At 41.6% G+C, this 20,834-nt stretch overlaps 1 protein-coding gene across 7 annotated transcripts in view; it reads right to left on the bottom strand.

Moving 5' to 3' along the window:
- The window catches only part of LOC123745541 (myosin-2 heavy chain), a 79,804-nt gene that overhangs the window by 13,288 nt on the left and 45,682 nt on the right, over nt 1-20,834 (bottom strand). For 5 of the 7 annotated variants that reach the window (XM_069312120.1, XM_045726156.2, XM_045726154.2 and 2 more), the window contains exons 4-7: nt 9,399-9,449; nt 3,798-3,937; nt 2,586-2,732; nt 834-950 (exon numbers count right to left, since the gene is read on the bottom strand). In XM_069312120.1, the coding sequence (XP_069168221.1) occupies nt 834-950; nt 2,586-2,732; nt 3,798-3,937; nt 9,399-9,449 (455 nt within the window). The remainder of the gene's footprint in view (nt 1-833; nt 951-2,585; nt 2,733-3,797; nt 3,938-9,398; nt 9,450-20,834) is intronic. The other 2 variants (XM_069312119.1, XM_045726155.2) reach the window with 1 other exon arrangement.

Here is a 20,834-nt window from a genome sequence, read left to right on the forward strand (position 1 = left end):
ACAATGAGATTCAACATGGAGGTTGCAGGGGGTCAATTGATTTTCAAAACAAGCCTTTTTTCTCAGACTTCTCACCACCCACCCTTCTCTCACCACCGGTTCAGCTGGGGAGCCGGTCGGCCGAGCGGACAGCACGCGGGACTTGTGATCCTGTGGTCCTGGGTTCGATCCCAGGCGCCGGCGAGAAACAATGGGCAGAGTTTCTTTCTCCCTATGCCCCTGTTACCTAGCAGTAAAATAGGTACCTGGGTGTTAGTCAGCTGTCACGGGCTGCTTCCTGGGGGTGGAGGCCTGGTCGAGGACCGGGCCGCGGGGACAATAAAGCCCCGAAATCATTTCAAGATAACCTCATCTCAAGATAACCCTACTTTAGCTCTCACTCCCAAAACATTGTGTACAGTATAATATGCCCCCACACAAATACAATGATCTTGTAACATACTTTTCTAACCCTCTAGTTTTGTAAAATAAATTTGTATTCTTAGTCATTATAATAACCCTTCACTGTGAAGGGTTATTTTAATGTGACCATCTTAATAACCTTCTCAGTGTTTAAAGTCAGCATCTACAACATTTTTATCATGGAAAGTAACTAAGATGTACATAAAACATATGATTATAAAATAAAGAATATCGTATAAGTGCAGGAAAAATGTTTCCAATAAAAGCAACACCAGCAGATTTACCCGTTCATGTTCTTGGAACATACCATATCTTATGGTATGTAAGAACACATCTTACCTGTATCACCTGGTCCTCTAACAAATCACTGATGGAAGATATTACTTATAGCAACTCTTCCCATTCTTGTGATATATCATGAAGGATCTTACCTGTATTAACTGGTCTCGTTCTTGTAACATACCACGAAGGATTTTCACTTCTTCTTGTAACTTTGTTGATACTTTCCTAAGTTGTTCATATTCGGTACATTTCTTACGATGTTCTTTCTGCAAGGTAAGAGGAAAACCCTCAATTAAAACCTTGCAATTTGGTTATCATCAAATCTGTCTCCTCGCTTATGCACAAAGAGTTTTTATAGAATGATGCACTGCATGCAAAAAAAGAAAAGGTAAAACAAAACAAATAAAAGTATCTACATTTGTAATGGTTTTGTGAGCTGAAAGAGGAAGCTTGTGTGGTGGGGGTCATGGTGTTAAACATCAGTGGCCTTTAGAAAAATGTTGCGAGTCCTTTATTATTCTATGTTTTTCAAGATGTAAATGTGTGGCTATTGTGATTATTCAAGCAATTTTCTTTTAATAGACATTAAAGTAATTGAAGATAGTCTGACACAAGTGATCTCTACCTTGTTAACTTTCGTTTCCTTGTTGTGATTCTGAAGATCAACATTCCCTTGGCCCAGTCTCTGACCTGGCCTCATGCAACTTCCCAAGCCTCCAGTACTCTGATCGCCTCTAATGATTTATCAAATATGCAAAATACTGGGTCATTAAGTTCCTTGTTATAGTCATTAAGCACCCCTGACAAACACTTTGTTTGGCCCTAAGAACTTATTTGGCCAAGATTTTTCTATTTAATAACTTCCTCTCCAGTAATTAATAAACTAGCCAACTTGTCCTCATCATCTATATATTGATGTGTTCAGCTGCAGGCATCATAGTTCTTCTCTAGTAAACACAGAGACAAAGTTACTTACGATTTATAAAATACCACCCATTCCGTTGGCATTAGTAGTCACCTGATCTTAGTTCACAAAGACCGAGTCTTCTCCCTAATCTTTGTTAGGTATCTGAAAAACCCTTGAGGATTCGTCTGTGCCTTCCCTGCTCTATGTACTTCAGTTTCTTTTTGGCTTTTCTTATTATTTCATGATATTTCTAACAAGTTTGACACACTGGTGTGTTAGATTGCCTATCCTAGTCTTAAATCTTCTTTAGGTAGTTTTCTTTTTTCCGATATGGTCCTTTATAATAATAACGACTAAGTTCTGCAGTGTTCACCAAGAACACAACCACCAGGTTTTCCCAGTGTTAACCATGAACATAACTACCAGGTTCTGTAGCGATCACCAAGACTACAATGACCAGGTTCTGCAGTGTTCACTAAAAACACAACCACCATGTTCTGCATTGTTCACCAAGAATGTAACAAAATTGTGCAGTGTGAGTGTTCACCAGGAAGACACCCCAAGACTCTGCAGTTGGTCTCCAAAAACACCAGCAGCATCAACAGACAACCGAGGCCAAGCTCTCGGCCACACCTGTATACAGCTTGCTTAGCATCTCCCTTTAAACAGAAACAGCTAAACAGCTGTCATTTCAAAGGCCCATACATGACATTTGGAATCAATTCTCTCCCCTGCAGACTCCTTACATCTTACACACTCAATTTCTTTTCATTATCCAAGGCCCACACAAATCTCTCCAACTCAATCCTCAACATGATCTTTACAAAATAACCATTTTAAAACTTGTATGCAGTCTGTCTCTTTCAAGTATGATTTTTTGGGTCTTGTCAAGCATTGAATAAGAATAATTGTTCTACACAATTTATTCTCTATGAAAAATTCTAACTAAATTAAAGAGTTCTTAACTACTTACATATCCATTCCTAGAACTTACCGCTAACTGCGTGTGCGTCTCCTCCAATTCAGTATACTTGTCCTTCATTAACTCGACTTCAAAGGTTAGTGTTGCCTTTTCATTATCAAGTTGAGCATTGGTTATCATTGCCTTCCGGAATTTCTCATCAAGTTCTTTTAATTCTGCCTGAAGATTAAGATGGTGTAAAAAAATATATTGAAGACATAGTGAAGCCCTCCTTAAAACATGTAGTTGAAAGATATTATATCTTAGTTTGGATATTTTGTCTTCATATAGCACTCACATGCATGTAAACTATTTTATTTATTCAAAATTCATGATGTGGAATTTAAATATGGTTCTATCTCATGAGGAAGATTAAGAAAGGTATCCCAGGGAGAGCATATTTATAATTGTGACGAGAGGGGGGTTTGTGCTGGGACATGTTACCAACAGACACTAAGGTTACACTATAGGCTCATAACTAGCAAGTACAAACAAAATACTCTCAAGTTTTCACAAGTTGTTCATTTAGTCTTGGTCCTGAGGCTTCTGAAAAGCATATGGTCATCTGTGTATAATTACCGAAGTGTAGTTACAGGATCAGAGCTACGTGGTGTCCCATCTTTTAAGTACTCTGTAATATAATGCTTTGAAATGCTTTTTGCCCGAAACGCATTGCGTAATAGCGGCTTTAGGCATTGTATGTACTAGCTCTATCTATATATCAATCCATTAATGTAACATCACTTGTATGTATATACCTTACCTGAATAAACATCTGAATCTGAATCTGAATCTGAAACTACTGATGGTTTTGGTCTCCACCACTACCTCACTTAACCACCATCTACCACATTTAAACTAAAAAATAATTTTGGGGGGAGGAGGATCTTGAGTTTCTCACATTAATAGCACAGCAGGAAAAAGCAGGGTTCTCTTTTATTAATTATGTAATAAATTATGTAATAAATTGTAATTATGTAATTATTAATTTATGTAATTATGTAATATGTAATTAATTATGTAATACAAGATGCAAATTTCCAAATTTCAATTTTTTTGGCAGTATTACAACAAAATGTAGGGAGAAAGCAATAACAAATTTGCAAGGTTAATGTTGAAAGCTCATCACATGCCTGTCCCATCCTGTAACCCGTTTTATTTTTGTTATATACACAGAATACCGTAAAATCTCATGACTATAATACTGCATCTAAACTATCATTACTCAAAAGTACAATGACCTACCCTCATCTCTCTAACATTTGCTGGTAGAGATTCATCAGTCGTCGAGTCTTCCGACGATCTCCTCGAGTACTGGCCCGTACAATTAATCCCTGCTGTTCGAACAGAGGTCCTCCCAGTACCTCCTGATCTTGGTGACGGCTCTAAAAATAAGTGATTTATAAGTTTCATTTAAAAAATATGAACAGCAAACCAATCATCAACATTTCCTCACGAGAAATGGAGAACGAAAATGAGACACCACAGTGTTTTAATTACAAAAGTCAACTACACAACCTGTATCCACACCAATGTAAAGGTCTGATTCTTCCAACGCCCAACTGAATTGAAAAGCAACACTGACTACAGCTGCTGCATTGTATAACCCAATATCATGTGCAATGATTATTATGAACTTTGCAATCATATGTCCCTTCACACTGGAACATCCATCCTGGTATGATGTGGTGGAGGCAGACTCCATACACAGTTCCAAATGTGGATATGATAAAGGCCAATAGGCTCAGGAACTTGTACACTAGTTGACTGACAGCTGAGAGGCGGGACAAAAGAATCAAAATTGAACACTCAAAACCACAACTAGGTGAATACCAGAGCCCCTTCACCCTGGGACACCCACAAGAGCCCCTTCACCCTGGGACACCCACAAGAGCCCCTTCACTCTGGGACACCCACAAGAGCCCCTTCACCCTGGGACACCCACAAGAGCCCCTTCACCCTGGGACACCCACAAGAGCCCCTTCACCCTGGGACACCCACAAGAGCCCCTTCACCCTGGGACACCCACAAGAGCCCCTTCACCCTGGGACACCCACAAGAGCCCCTTCACCCTGGGACACCCACAACACACCCTAAAGACACTCGAGGCTACTTCTGTACCAACCAATGCTCTTCAGAGCATTCCAGGAAAACATTGTAATTGAATTCTGCATTTGCTTCTTTATCTGTAGACGAAACACTCGGTTATCTAAACAATAAACACATCCATAAGTAATACGACATTCTAATAACAATATTAAGAGGACAGATTATGAATGAGATCAAAAAACCATTATGAACAAAACCCACACAAAATTAACACAGTAATTAATGTCTTGTGATACCGTATTATCGCTTTAGACCACTCAGTTACTCACTAAGGTAACATCAAACTGAATCCTGGTTAGAAACAAGTAGTTGGGGAGGGTTAATTCTCTATACAGTGGTACCTCGGAATGCGATTGTCCCTGTATGCGAGGTTTTCGGAAGGCGAGGTGTATTTACTCCAAAAATTTGTCTCGGAAGGCGATGGTTACTTCGGGAGGCGAGTTTGGACGCGAGTTTGTTGATACGCGTACAGCCGACCTAGCGCGTTCGTCGCCCCTCCGCCCCGCCGCCCCTCAGTTTATTATTGTCTCGCGCTCAGTGACTACCCCCACATCAATTCTTCTCGCGGATTTTCAGTGTTTTGTTTGATTTTTGGTGATTTGTCTATACAATTTGTTATTATATATCTCACCATGGGTCCCAAGAAAGCCAGTGGTAAGGATAAAGGCCAGAAAGCTCATGTGAGGATGACAATAGAGGAGAAACAAGAGATCATTCGGAAGCATGAGAACGGTACACGTGTTGTTGAACTTTGTAGGCAGTACAACAAAGCCACATCAACAATATGCACTATACTTAAGAAGAAAAATAAGATTATGGGTGCTAAAGTGGCAAAAGGAGTAAGAACATTAACGGCACAAAGACCACAAATACTTGAAGAAGTTGAAAAGTTGTTATTAATTTGGATACACGACAAGGAGTTGAGGGGTGATAGTGTTTCGGAGGCCATTATTTGTGAGAAAGCCAGGGTGTTGCACGAAGACCTTCTAAAGAATACCCCTGCAACGAGTGATGCAGATAAGAAAGAGTTTAAGGCAAGCAGGGGCTGGTTTGAAAAATTTAGAAAGAGAAGTGGTATCCATAGTGTTACAAGGCATGGGGTTATGTGATGTGATTATGGAAGGGGACTCCCCTTCCAAACAGTAACTCCTCTCCTCCTCCCCCCTCCTCACCATCTTTCATACGCCTACAGCACTCGACAGCAAGGTAAGTAATAACTGGAACACAGTTTTGTAGGTTTATTTAGATGAATTAGGTAAATTAGGTATAAAAATTTAGTTTGATGTGGGGTTTTTGGGGTAGTCAGGAACGGATTAATTCATTTCCCTTTATTTCTTATGGGGAAATTAACTTCGGAATGCGAGTTTTCGGAAGGCGAGGCGTCTCCAGGAACGGATTAAACTCTTATTCTGAGGTATGCCTGTACTTGTTCAACACGGAACCTTTTACGTACTTCCCACTAGGTCATGGTGGTGCAGCCACAAAGTTCATTTACATCAAACTTATAGCCTTTCTGACCATCCTGGTTAGCTATCAAATAAACTGCCTAGTCAGTAATCATTACCATGTTCAGGCGGCAACACAGACACCACGGAGAATGTATGCCACTACACTACTTCCAGAACTAACAGGTTCGAGTCGTGAGGAAAGGCTGCGTGAATTGCATCTGATGTCGCTGGAAAACACACGAGTTCTGAGAGACATGATTACCACATACAAAATTATCACAATATACAAGCTCTGCAAGAGCTTCTATTATTCTTAGAAACTCAGTATTTAATTTATGGAGTGGGCTTAGACTACATAAGTGAACATGTCTCTTGAAAATGTTAATTTAACAAGCTTAGTGTGTCTTTGGACATCCACTTAACTGCTTTTTAGTTATTTCTGTATGTCTTGTCAGTTCCCTCTCTTTACATTGAAAATTACCCTTTGGAGTTGATTAATGTAAAAGTATTTATAGTTCTTTGAAACTTTGTTCCATGGAGCTGTCAGTTCCAGTTTGGTAATGATCACTACAGTACTTGGCTTTGTACTCGTCTAGATGTACTTGCCAGGGCACAGATCATTTTGTTGACCAAGGTCATGCCATGGCAGAGATTTTGCAGCTGCATTTGCAACAAAGTGCTCAGGAAAATGCTTTTCATTTGCAATGTACTCAGGAAAGTGCCTTTAATATACCCTGTACAGTATTCTCAAAGCTTAATGATAACTTGTGAATTTTCTACAAATCTCAGCTCATTGTTGTCATCCCAAGGCATATAATAAATTCAAATAAAATTCACCTTCAAATATGCTTAAGTGAACATTAATTTTAATTACATAAAAGCTCAAGAAAATAATCCATATTTCATTATCAAAGATTAAGAGATAGTGTCGTTGTAAAAGCAGAGACTGCTGTTGAAAAAGATTCCAAGACATCAAACATTATTTCATTATGTTCATTTAATTTTCATATATATTTTGAACTCTGTTGGTTTTTACAACATTTGGCTACCGAGTAATGTAATACAATTTCCCTATCAAAGACTCCCGCACTTAAAATATTCTGCCTAACATTAAACCACTAGATAGCATACTGCAATAATAATCTAATTAGTTACCTAAGCTTGATTCACTGTAGTATGTGTAAATATTAAAATCTTCAACTGGAGAAAATAGTTGAAATAGAAAATGTATGGAAATGTTCCATTGTAGCAGTGGTGGCAAACCCAACTCTACTGTTAAGGGGTTAACTATTATGTGGTTGAGCAAAGAACTCCACACACAGTTGAACAGCATTAGACCACTTAAATTATAATTTTGGACAATCCTTAATGGACACACCCAAGCACTTAAGATGCCAGAATTAACAGCCTTACAATTTTTTCATCTATATGGAATATGGCATTGCTTTGTGTAGCAGAGGCATGAAATGTTTGAAACTCCTTTGAATTTGTGCATTGTGCTTTGAGGTAAACACAATGTAAATTGAATTTTTTACTAAACCAAAACACAAATTAAAGTGAAAACAATGGAATTTGTCTTTAACTGTTCGCAAAATATAAGCAGTAAAGAAGCAAAGCATAAAAAAATGAAAATAATGGGCGAGATATGAGAGACGTGATAAAATATTGGTATTTATGAAGCAGGTGCATATCTATGCCAGTCCTCAAGTGAGCTGCATTACTCTATGGGTGCTCACAGGAACATAAAGGAAACTAAGCAACCATTTATTTCCCACATGTGGGACGACTCCCCACAACAGTGGCCTGACTGGCAATAAAGTGATCTTACTGCCTCAAATTATCTACACTAAAAAAGGTTCTCCTGGACAAAATTTTTGGCACACGGTAATCTTCCAACCAATACCTTCGGTCACTATTACACGTTAAAGATTGCGGGGATTAATGTCCCCGCGGCTCGGTCTCTGACCAGGCCACTACACTGCCAATATGTTGATTGGAATATCTTAACAACAGTAGTGCGTGCTTTTTTTTATTTAACAACTCACATTCTTCTTTACTGCTCATCTTCTTACTGCCTCTTCCCAGTTCATTCACAACAGTTAGCTGCTCATTAGTCACACAACTGTCAGCAAGCCCACACACAACACTGCTTAGCATTAAACAATTATTCAATGGTAGTTTAGAAGCTCAAATACTGATTGTTTGCAAAACCTACAATGTAACTAAAGTCAGAACTCTGGAACCCATGCTGCCTTCACTAGGGTCAACAGCAGACACTACACAAGCAAAACAATAACTCACCAAAAAAATAGGCATGAAGGAACTAGGAGGGTAAATCAGTGACTATAATTCTCAGACTTAGGGAGAATAAGCATGACAAATGGGTGAGAGGTTAAGAAGAGAGAGGGTATTCTCAGACTTGGGAAGAATGTGCACGAGAGATGGGTGTGGGGTTAAGAAGTGAGAGGGTATTCTCAGACTTGGGAAGAATGTGCATGAGAGATGGGTGAGAGGTTAAGAAGAGAGAGGGTATTCTCAGACTTGGGAAGAATGTGCACGAGAGATGGGTGTGGGGTTAAGAAGAGAGAGGGTATTCTCAGACTTGGGAAGAATGTGCATGAGAGATGGGTGAGAGGTTAAGAAGAGAGAGGGTATTCTCAGACTTGGGAAGAATGTGCACGAGAGATGGGTGTGGGGTTAAGAAGAGAGAGGGTATTCTCAGACTTGGGAAGAATGTGCATGAGAGATGGGTGAGAGGTTAAGAAGAGAGAGGGTATTCTCAGACTTGGGAAGAATGTGCACGAGAGATGGGTGTGGGGTTAAGAAGAGAGAGGGTATTCTCAGACTTGGGAAGAATGTGCATGAGAGATGGGTGAGAGGTTAAGAAGAGAGAGGGTATTCTCAGACTTGGGAAGAATGTGCACGAGAGATGGGTGTGGGGTTAAGAAGAGAGAGGGTATTCTCAGACTTGGGAAGAATGTGCATGAGAGATGGGTGAGAGGTTAAGAAGAGAGAGGGTATTCTCAGACTTGGGAAGAATGTGCATGAGAGATGGGTGTGGGGTTAAGAAGTGAGAGGGTATTCTCAGACTTGGGAAGAATGTGCATGAGAGATGGGTGTGGTGTTAAGAAGAGAGAGGGTATTCTCAGACTTGGGAAGAATGTGCATGAGAGATGGGTGTGGGGTTAAGAAGAGAGAGGGTATTCTCAGACTTGGGAAGAATATGCATGAGAGATGGGTGTGGGGTTAAAAGCAAACAGTTTAGTTAACAACACCCTCTCACCAGTACCTTCCTCCTCCCCCTCCTCCTCATCTTCGTCGTCACCACCACCCTCTGCACCTGAGGTAGATGTGTAACCTTTGAGCATATCGTGAGGGAGGTCACGATCCTCTAACATTTTCAACAGATATTGTAGCACATGGTCAATTTGCCAGGTTTAGGAAATCCTTACAAAAGCCTATTAACGTATAATTAAACTAATATCTTGTAATTATATAAAGATGTACACTTACACCCAAATAAGGCCAGAACTGTTGCTTCTAACCTGGCATAGCCACACACCCAAAACTACTTGAATCCTCCTATGAGTACCAACAATTATTGTTGATGTTCAGATTAGGAATCATTATCCCTTACTCTCGCCATCACAAGGTCTGTGCTCGTGTGAATTGACGAGATTAGTTAGTTTTGATTACCGGTAAGTGTCCGATTAACCGTAAAATTATTCTCAAGGAAGCAGAGTAGGGATAATGATTCCATGGAACCCTGCCCACAGTTCCCAGAAATAAGGATAATAGAGCATTCTTCTGAAACTTCATCATCCCTTTGAGTCCCTGGTAAGCATACTCATGATGACATCTAATGATGGATGCCAAGTGAGGCATGCTGCCAATATATATGCAAACACCTAGAATCTTGTTCAAACATTGTATACAGCACCTTGAGTAAGGATGTAGCTTATATCCATGTATACAGCACCTTGAGTAAGGATGTAGCTTATATCCATGTATACAGCACCTTGAGGAAGGATGTAGCTTATATCCATGTATACAGCACCTTGAGTAAGGATGTAGCTTATATCCATGTATACAGCACCTTGAGGAAGGATGTAGCTTATATCCATGTATACAGCACCTTGAGGAAGGATGTAGCTTATATCCATGTATACAGCACCTTGAGGAAGGATGTAGCTTATATCCATGTATACAGCACCTTGAGGAAGGATGTAGCTTATATCCATGTATACAGCACCTTGAGGAAGGATGTAGCTTATATCCATGTATACAGCACCTTGAGGAAGGATGTAGCTTATATCCATGTATACAGCACCTTGAGGAAGGATGTAGCTTATATCCATGTATACAGCACCTTGAGGAAGGATGTAGCTTATATCCATGTATACAGCACCTTCAGTAAGGATGTAGCTTATATCCATGTATACAGCACCTTGAGGAAGGATGTAGCTTATATCCATGTATACAGCACCTTGAGTAAGGATGTAGCTTATATCCATGTATACAGCACCTTGAGGAAGGATGTAGCTTATATCCATGTATACAGCACCTTGAGGAAGGATGTAGCTTATATCCATGTATACAGCACCTTGAGGAAGGATGTAGCTTATATCCATGTATACAGCACCTTGAGGAAGGATGTAGCTTATATCCATGTATACAGCACCTTGAGGAAGGATGTAGCTTATATCCATGTATACAGCACCTTGAGGAAGGATGTAGCTTATATCCATGTATACAGCACCTTGAGGAAGGATGTAGCTTATATCCATGTATACAGCACCTTGAGGAAGGATGTAGCTTATATCCATGTATACAGCACCTTGAGGAAGGATGTAGCTTATATCCATGTATACAGCACCTTGAGTAAGGATGTAGCTTATATCCATGTATACAGCACCTTGAGGAAGGATGTAGCTTATATCCATGTATACAGCACCTTGAGGAAGGATGTAGCTTATATCCATGTATACAGCACCTTGAGGAAGGATGTAGCTTATATCCATGTATACAGCACCTTGAGGAAGGATGTAGCTTATATCCATGTATACAGCACCTTGAGTAAGGATGTAGCTTATATCCATGTATACAGCACCTTGAGGAAGGATGTAGCTTATATCCATGTATACAGCACCTTGAGGAAGGATGTAGCTTATATCCATGTATACAGCACCTTGAGGAAGGATGTAGCTTATATCCATGTATACAGCACCTTGAGGAAGGATGTAGCTTATATCCATGTATACAGCACCTTGAGGAAGGATGTAGCTTATATCCATGTATACAGCACCTTGAGGAAGGATGTAGCTTATATCCATGTATACAGCACCTTGAGGAAGGATGTAGCTTATATCCATGTATACAGCACCTTGAGGAAGGATGTAGCTTATATCCATGTATACAGCACCTTGAGGAAGGATGTAGCTTATATCCATGTATACAGCACCTTGAGGAAGGATGTAGCTTATATCCATGTATACAGCACCTTGAGGAAGGATGTAGCTTATATCCATGTATACAGCACCTTGAGGAAGGATGTAGCTTATATCCATGTATACAGCACCTTGAGGAAGGATGTAGCTTATATCCATGTATACAGCACCTTGAGGAAGGATGTAGCTTATATCCATGTATACAGCACCTTGAGGAAGGATGTAGCTTATATCCATGTATACAGCACCTTGAGGAAGGATGTAGCTTATATCCATGTATACAGCACCTTGAGGAAGGATGTAGCTTATATCCATGTATACAGCACCTTGAGGAAGGATGTAGCTTATATCCATGTATACAGCACCTTGAGGAAGGATGTAGCTTATATCCATGTATACAGCACCTTGAGGAAGGATGTAGCTTATATCCATGTATACAGCACCTTGAGGAAGGATGTAGCTTATATCCATGTATACAGCACCTTGAGGAAGGATGTAGCTTATATCCATGTATACAGCACCTTGAGGAAGGATGTAGCTTATATCCATGTATACAGCACCTTGAGGAAGGATGTAGCTTATATCCATGTATACAGCACCTTGAGGAAGGATGTAGCTTATATCCATGTATACAGCACCTTGAGGAAGGATGTAGCTTATATCCATGTATACAGCACCTTGAGGAAGGATGTAGCTTATATCCATGTATACAGCACCTTGAGGAAGGATGTAGCTTATATCCATGTATACAGCACCTTGAGGAAGGATGTAGCTTATATCCATGTATACAGCACCTTGAGGAAGGATGTAGCTTATATCCATGTATACAGCACCTTGAGGAAGGATGTAGCTTATATCCATGTATACAGCACCTTGAGGAAGGATGTAGCTTATATCCATGTATACAGCACCTTGAGGAAGGATGTAGCTTATATCCATGTATACAGCACCTTGAGGAAGGATGTAGCTTATATCCATGTATACAGCACCTTGAGGAAGGATGTAGCTTATATCCATGTATACAGCACCTTGAGTAAGGATGTAGCTTATATCCATGTATACAGCACCTTGAGGAAGGATGTAGCTTATATCCATTGTGACGGTAACGCGTTGGTGTTCGGCTGTTTAAGGCTAGGGGTATGGCCTCGTCACATAGTTATAAAAAAAAATAGAAAAACTGGAACTTCGTCTGTGGTAAGGTAAGGAGAAGACACACAAAACACAAGTAAACTTTAACAATGAAATTTTAATTACGTTAAATAAATCAAAACATGAAAATAATGCACAAACAAATTCTTATAATAAAATCAATGAATCAAAATAATAAGAATACTTAAATGACACAATGAAAGTTACGTTAAGGCAAAATAATAAGAAGTGCAAAACAAAAGTTAAGTGGGAGGTGCTGGAATATTGGCTTAAAGCCACCACCTCTCTCAGTACACTCTAGAGTCTAGCTGGGAGGTGTGCTGGCTACGAAAGCACGGAACATTCTGAAGACTGATGTTGGGGCGACCCCAGACATCGGGTAGTATTGGGGGCGAGTGCAGGTGCAGCCAGACCGGCGACCAATCAGTGGAGCCGTAGCGATCAACGGGTAGTTTGGTGGTTGGAGTTCGAACAGGTGGCTGGATGCATACGTTTCTGCTCACCCTGGCAAGCCTTGCTGGTGCTGGTGTTGTTGTCGTTGTTGGACATTTCTTCCATAGTCTTTTATATAATTGTGAAGACGTAATTTTGGAGGGAAGAGCAGGCTCAATCTCTTGAAGGAGATTATCGTCACAACTCTCCCCCGAAGCCTGCGGTTCTGGAAGAAGTACGTCGTTATGTGGTGGAGTAATGGATGGAGTCGCTTCTACTTCATAAACTCTGGAGAGATCATGGGCTAAGATGTTGTCAGACTCTTGGTATAGCGTGTCTCCAGGTTGAATTTCTGCAGGTAGCAAGCCCATAGTAGAAGACGTTGAGATGAGAAGTGGGCGTGCTGCAGGAGGTGTAGGGTGGTGTGGTCCGTATTGATGGTGGACCGAGCACTTTTCAGGTGTGGAGTGAAGTGCTGAAGCTTCAGGATGAGGAAGAGTAGCTCCTTGCCAATTGTTCCGTAGATCCTTGTAGCAGTAGTCGCTGACAAGTGTATTCTTCTCGCCTCGTTGCTGCATCACGACACCACCCACGTCGGTACCATTGGCGTCGACATGGAGGATGAAGGGCTTATCTGACGAGGTGAGAGTGGAATTAGAAGAGGGCATAGGAGCACGAGTATTATCCTGAAAGCATTTGGGAAGATCATTAAGGATTTTGGAATTAGAAGGCGCCGACTCCTTGTCAGTGCTTTCGGGAGAAGAAGCCGGGATGGTCTCACTGTGGATGTAGGGTTCTGTGAATGTGGAATAATTAGTCAAGACAGTGGGAGGAGTACCATTATATTGCTTCAGGAGGTTGACGTGGCACAGCTGGGTCTTCCGCCGCCTATCTGGAGTCTCTATGACGTATGCGTTGTTGTTTCTGCACTCTTTGACGCAGTAGGGTCCTGAAAATTTGTTTTGTAAAGGTGAACCTGGGATAGGGAAATAAGCAAGGACGAAGTCTCCCGGCTTGAATTTTCTTACTTTGCTGGTCTGGTCGTAATGAGTCTTCATTCTCACCTGGGCTTTCAATAGATTATCATGGGCAAAGCGGTGGACTCTCTCTAGAATGTGCTGAAGGTTTTGAAGAAACTGGGGCACATTCTGATGCTCACTGAAGGTGGCATCTCTGAGAGAGTCTTTGAAAGCCTTAAGGGGAGTACGGCACTTACGGCCGTAGAGCATCTCATAAGGAGATACTCCTAGGGACTCATTGGGGAGACTTCTGAAAATACACATTATTAGGTCAATCTGCTTATCCCAATCCTTTGAGGTTTCACTACAAAACTTTTTCAAGAGTGCTTTGATGGTCTGATGACTACGTTCAAGAGAACCCTGTGAAGCAGGATGATAGGGGCTGGACAATACCTGTTTGATGTTGAACTCCTCCAGTGTTCTTTTGAAGAGATCACTGGTGAAGTTGGTGCCACAGTCACTTTGAATCTCCCTGGGAAATCCGTATTGAGTGAAGATCTTCAGTAGATGTTTGATAACCGTAGCAGCCGTGATGTTCTTCACTGGCACTGCTATGGGAAATCTGGTGGTAGGACACAGGATGGTTAGGATGTAGGCGTTACCTGAACTGGTCCGAGGTAAAGGACCAACACAGTCTATTATGAGTCTGTGGAAAGGTTCCGCAGGCACCTGTATGGGAATCAGTGGTGCTCTGGGAATGGAGACGTTCGGTTTGCCTGCCATCTGACATGTATGACACTGTTTTACGTACTGTTTGACGTTATTTACCATACCTGGCCAGTAGTAGTCTTGACGAATCCCATGGTAAGTCTTGTTGAAGCCGTAGTGGGAGAATGCTCCATGGGCCAGGTGTAGAATAGTGGGCCGCAGGCTGGTGGGAATCACAAGTTGTTCGATGTTGGCCCAATCGTCCTCCTCCTTCAGTTTACTGGGTCTATATCTGCGGTAGAGCAAGTCGTTCTCTAGGAAGAACCCAGGAATACTGTCGGGTTGAGTCTCAGCCTGGAAAAACAATGGTGTTAAAGTAAGATCTTCCCTCTGCAACTTACGGAACTCCAACTTGGTCAGATGCGGGGGTAGTTTCTGAGGGTCTTGAGGGACAGCGGTAGCAGTAGAGTCAGCTGGCTGTGGACGTGCGGCTTGTGCACGGGTGGTCACGAGAACCGGAGGAGAAACTTCACTCTCTTGAACCTCTGCTGGAACATACTCAAGAATAGGGTTACTTGGCACAGAGTTACACACCTGGGGTTTGTCCATGACGATCAGGTTGGTCGGTTGCAGGTCTTCTGCCAAGTCGTTGCCTAGGAGAAGTTGCACTCCAGGCATGGGAAAAGGCTTTTCCCTGACGGCGACTTGGACTTCCCCGTTCACGTAGGGACAATCCAGGTGGACTCTGGCGAGAGGGTATGGAGTGGTAGCAGTGAGGTCAGTGATGAAGACTGTTTCCCCGGTGTAGACTATGTTGGGCACAGCCGACTTCAAGATGATCGATTGTAGAGCCGCTGTGTCCCTCAAGATCTTCAATTTGAAACGTCCCTCCGGATTTGAACCGTTGGCAGAGACAGTTCCAGTATACAGGTGGTTACTGAAAAGAGAAAGATCATTAACATCAACACCAACATTCATCACAGGCTTACCGGACTTAGGAGGAGTTGGTTTGGGTCGTTGTTGGTCAGTGGTTCCCTTGTATTGAGACTTACCACACTTGTCTATGGTATGTCCATAGAGTCTACAATACTTGCAGTACAGTTGTGAACCAGCTTGATCGGGGCTCACCTTCTCGTAACTGTACCACGACTTCTTACTGGAGGATGGTTCAGGTGTCAGCCGGTGGATGAGGCTGTAAGTGTCAGCCGACTTAGCACACTTCAGGTAGTCGGTTTCTTCTTTATCTGCTAAGTAGAGGCGGACAGGAGGCGGCACACGTCTCAAGAATTCTTCAACAAGCATCAGGTTGACGAGTTCTGTAAAAGTAGAGACATGTGCTGCTTCCAGCCATTTCATGAAATACCTCCGTTTCGTGTTAGCAAACTCAAGGAAGGTAGTGGTACTTGCCTTCAGGTGGTCACGGAATTTCCTTCTATAACTTTCAGTAGAGAGGAGGTAGGCGTCCAACACTGCTTGTTTCAGAGTGTAGTAGTCATTCTCAGACGCCAAAGTACTGAGTGTGACTGCAGCTCTACCTGTAAGATGGACTCTGAGAAGTGTGGCCCATTGGTCGACAGGCCAACTGAGTTGATTAGCAAGGGTTTCAAAGGTGGTGAAAAAAACATCAACTTCTGCTTCTACAAAGGATGGCATTAACTTACTTGCATGTGATATATTAAAACTGACGGGAAGATTGGCAGTAGCTTGTTGGCGTTGAGTGAAGTGGGAAGTTTCCAAGGCGATTTCACGTTGACGACACTCTAGAGCCAGAGTCGCTTGTTGCTTGTCGTGTTCGCGTTGCATCTCCAACTCGCGTCGTTTGGTTTCAAGCTGTACTCGTTCCCGCTCCTGGAGTAGTGCTACCTCACGTTCTTGGAGGGCGAGTCCTCGTTCGTGTTCTTCTCTCCTCAAAGCAGCTTCGCGTTCTCTGAGGGTGATTTCTCGTTCTTGTTCTTCTCTTCGTATGGCAGCTGCTCGTTCTTGTTGTTCGAGGGCTTCCCTTTGCTGTTCGCGGGCTTCCTTTTGCTGTTCACGTTCAATCTTAGCCAGCTCTAGTTTAAGTTTCATCGTTGCCAAGTCAGTTTTATCTGCAATATAGTAAGTTTCATGAGTTTCAGAGTCTATCTTACCTTGCTCTAAATAGTAATCCAGCAACAGGTTGTGTAGGTCATTTTTGTTGGCTTGATAGGGAACTTCTAGTTGATACTCATGTGCAAGAGTTTGTAGTTCAGTCCTCTTGGCACGACTTAAAGTCCCTATTTCACCTGCTGGATTTGCACGGAAAGTTTGGAGACGAAACATGGTGAAATTAGCAAATAAAGGTACACGAATGTTCAATAATGAAATGTCAGAAACAGGACAACGTGGCAACTGGTACCTATCCTGTGTGATCTTTAACAATTAACGTTAAGTGAAAGATATTAAATTAAATCAAGGGCGCAGGAAATCTTGTACCCGGTACTCATGTAAGAGAATAAGGGCAAGAAAATCCTACTAACAAATGAAACAAAGTTTCGAAAACAAATGAAACAGTTAAATGCTTCAAAAGTAAAATTGGTAGTCCAAGGATGTAGGCATACCTTGCCAAGTCTCTATAGGACATAAAGCAAGTTTTTCCCACTGAATTTAATATGATACTTACAGAATTAGCGAACTTTTGTGCTCTGAAAAAATAAGCTAATTCCCTACCGTTGTATGTATCATCATCTCTGACTGACGTGTAGGGGTGCGAGGTGTCAACTGGTGACGAGAACTGCTGCTGAGGTCCCAATTCAGCAACTAAAGTTCGAGCTAGAGGAACTATGGCCCTCTTTGTCCTCCTACAGTCAGATTGCAGAAGATTGGGTACTCTTGACCCGGGGCAGACCACAGTACCAGGGTACCAATATGATGATCTGTCAGAATGAGAAATATTCAAGGGACATAGATGGTAAATACGAGTAATAACATGGAGGGAGAGATGACCAATTAAGAGTATGACTGCGGCCTACAGTCACCACGTAATCCAAAGTTGTCTCACCTTCACTATATGTTACTCTCGTAATGCACAATACACCGCACCTTATAAAAAATGAAATTGAATGAAAAATAGTAAAGCTACGTTAACAGAGTTAAATACGCTTACCATAAATTACCACTTGGCACCAGTACCTGAGTGAGGCTCCTAGGACAGGGCCCCCATATAACTTGTGACGGTAACGCGTTGGTGTTCGGCTGTTTAAGGCTAGGGGTATGGCCTCGTCACATAGTTATAAAAAAAAATAGAAAAACTGGAACTTCGTCTGTGGTAAGGTAAGGAGAAGACACACAAAACACAAGTAAACTTTAACAATGAAATTTTAATTACGTTAAATAAATCAAAACATGAAAATAATGCACAAACAAATTCTTATAATAAAATCAATGAATCAAAATAATAAGAATACTTAAATGACACAATGAAAGTTACGTTAAGGCAAAATAATAAGAAGTGCAAAACAAAAGTTAAGTGGGAGGTGCTGGAATATTGGCTTAAAGCCACCACCTCTCTCAGTACACTCTAGAGTCTAGCTGGGAGGTGTGCTGGCTACGAAAGCACGGAACATTCTGAAGACTGATGTTGGGGCGACCCCAGACATCGGGTAGTATTGGGGGCGAGTGCAGGTGCAGCCAGACCGGCGACCAATCAGTGGAGCCGTAGCGATCAACGGGTAGTTTGGTGGTTGGAGTTCGAACAGGTGGCTGGATGCATACGTTTCTGCTCACCCTGGCAAGCCTTGCTGGTGCTGGTGTTGTTGTCGTTGTTGGACATTTCTTCCATAGTCTTTTATATAATTGTGAAGACGTAATTTTGGAGGGAAGAGCAGGCTCAATCTCTTGAAGGAGATTATCGTCACACCATGTATACAGCACCTTGAGGAAGGATGTAGCTTATATCCATGTATACAGCACCTTGAGTAAGGATGTAGCTTATATCCATGTATACAGCACCTTGAGGAAGGATGTAGCTTATATCCATGTATACAGCACCTTGAGTAAGGATGTAGCTTATATCCATGTATACAGCACCTTGAGGAAGGATGTAGCTTATATCCATGTATACAGCACCTTGAGGAAGGATGTAGCTTATATCCATGTATACAGCACCTTGAGGAAGGATGTAGCTTATATCCATGTATACAGCACCTTGAGGAAGGATGTAGCTTATATCCATGTATACAGCACCTTGAGGAAGGATGTAGCTTATATCCATGTATACAGCACCTTGAGGAAGGATGTAGCTTATATCCATGTATACAGCACCTTGAGGAAGGATGTAGCTTATATCCATGTATACAGCACCTTGAGTAAGGATGTAGCTTATATCCATGTATACAGCACCTTGAGGAAGGATGTAGCTTATATCCATGTATACAGCACCTTGAGGAAGGATGTAGCTTATATCCATGTATACAGCACCTTGAGGAAGGATGTAGCTTATATCCATGTATACAGCACCTTGAGGAAGGATGTAGCTTATATCCATGTATACAGCACCTTGAGGAAGGATGTAGCTTATATCCATGTATACAGCACCTTGAGGAAGGATGTAGCTTATATCCATGTATACAGCACCTTGAGGAAGGATGTAGCTTATATCCATGTATACAGCACCTTGAGGAAGGATGTAGCTTATATCCATGTATACAGCACCTTGAGGAAGGATGTAGCTTATATCCATGTATACAGCACCTTGAGGAAGGATGTAGCTTATATCCATGTATACAGCACCTTGAGGAAGGATGTAGCTTATATCCATGTATACAGCACCTTGAGGAAGGATGTAGCTTATATCCATGTATATAGCACCTTGAGGAAGGATGTAGCTTATATCCATGTATACAGCACCTTGAGGAAGGATGTAGCTTATATCCATGTATACAGCACCTTGAGGAAGGATGTAGCTTATATCCATGTATACAGCACCTTGAGGAAGGATGTAGCTTATATCCATGTATACAGCACCTTGAGGAAGGATGTAGCTTATATCCATGTATACAGCACCTTGAGGAAGGATGTAGCTTATATCCATGTATACAGCACCTTGAGGAAGGATGTAGCTTATATCCATGTATACAGCACCTTGAGGAAGGATGTAGCTTATATCCATGTATACAGCACCTTGAGGAAGGATGTAGCTTATATCCATGTATACAGCACCTTGAGGAAGGATGTAGCTTATATCCATGTATACAGCACCTTGAGGAAGGATGTAGCTTATATCCATGTATACAGCACCTTGAGGAAGGATGTAGCTTATATCCATGTATACAGCACCTTGAGGAAGGATGTAGCTTATATCCATGTATACAGCACCTTGAGGAAGGATGTAGCTTATATCCATGTATACAGCACCTTGAGGAAGGATGTAGCTTATATCCATGTATACAGCACCTTGAGGAAGGATGTAGCTTATATCCATGTATACAGCACCTTGAGGAAGGATGTAGCTTATATCCATGTATACAGCACCTTGAGGAAGGATGTAGCTTATATCCATGTATACAGCACCTTGAGGAAGGATGTAGCTTATATCCATGTATACAGCACCTTGAGGAAGGATGTAGCTTATATCCATGTATACAGCACCTTGAGGAAGGATGTAGCTTATATCCATGTATACAGCACCTTGAGGAAGGATGTAGCTTATATCCATGTATACAGCACCTTGAGGAAGGATGTAGCTTATATCCATGTATACAGCACCTTGAGTAAGGATGTAGCTTATATCCATGTATACAGCACCTTGAGGAAGGATGTAGCTTATATCCATGTATACAGCACCTTGAGGAAGGATGTAGCTTATATCCATGTATACAGCACCTTGAGGAAGGATGTAGCTTATATCCATGTATACAGCACCTTGAGGAAGGATGTAGCTTATATCCATGTATACAGCACCTTGAGGAAGGATGTAGCTTATATCCATGTATACAGCACCTTGAGGAAGGATGTAGCTTATATCCATGTATACAGCACCTTGAGTAAGGATGTAGCTTATATCCATGTATA

Source organism: Procambarus clarkii, chromosome 71, assembly GCF_040958095.1.
Source record: "Procambarus clarkii isolate CNS0578487 chromosome 71, FALCON_Pclarkii_2.0, whole genome shotgun sequence".
NCBI classification, from domain to species: Eukaryota; Metazoa; Arthropoda; class Malacostraca; order Decapoda; family Cambaridae; genus Procambarus; species Procambarus clarkii.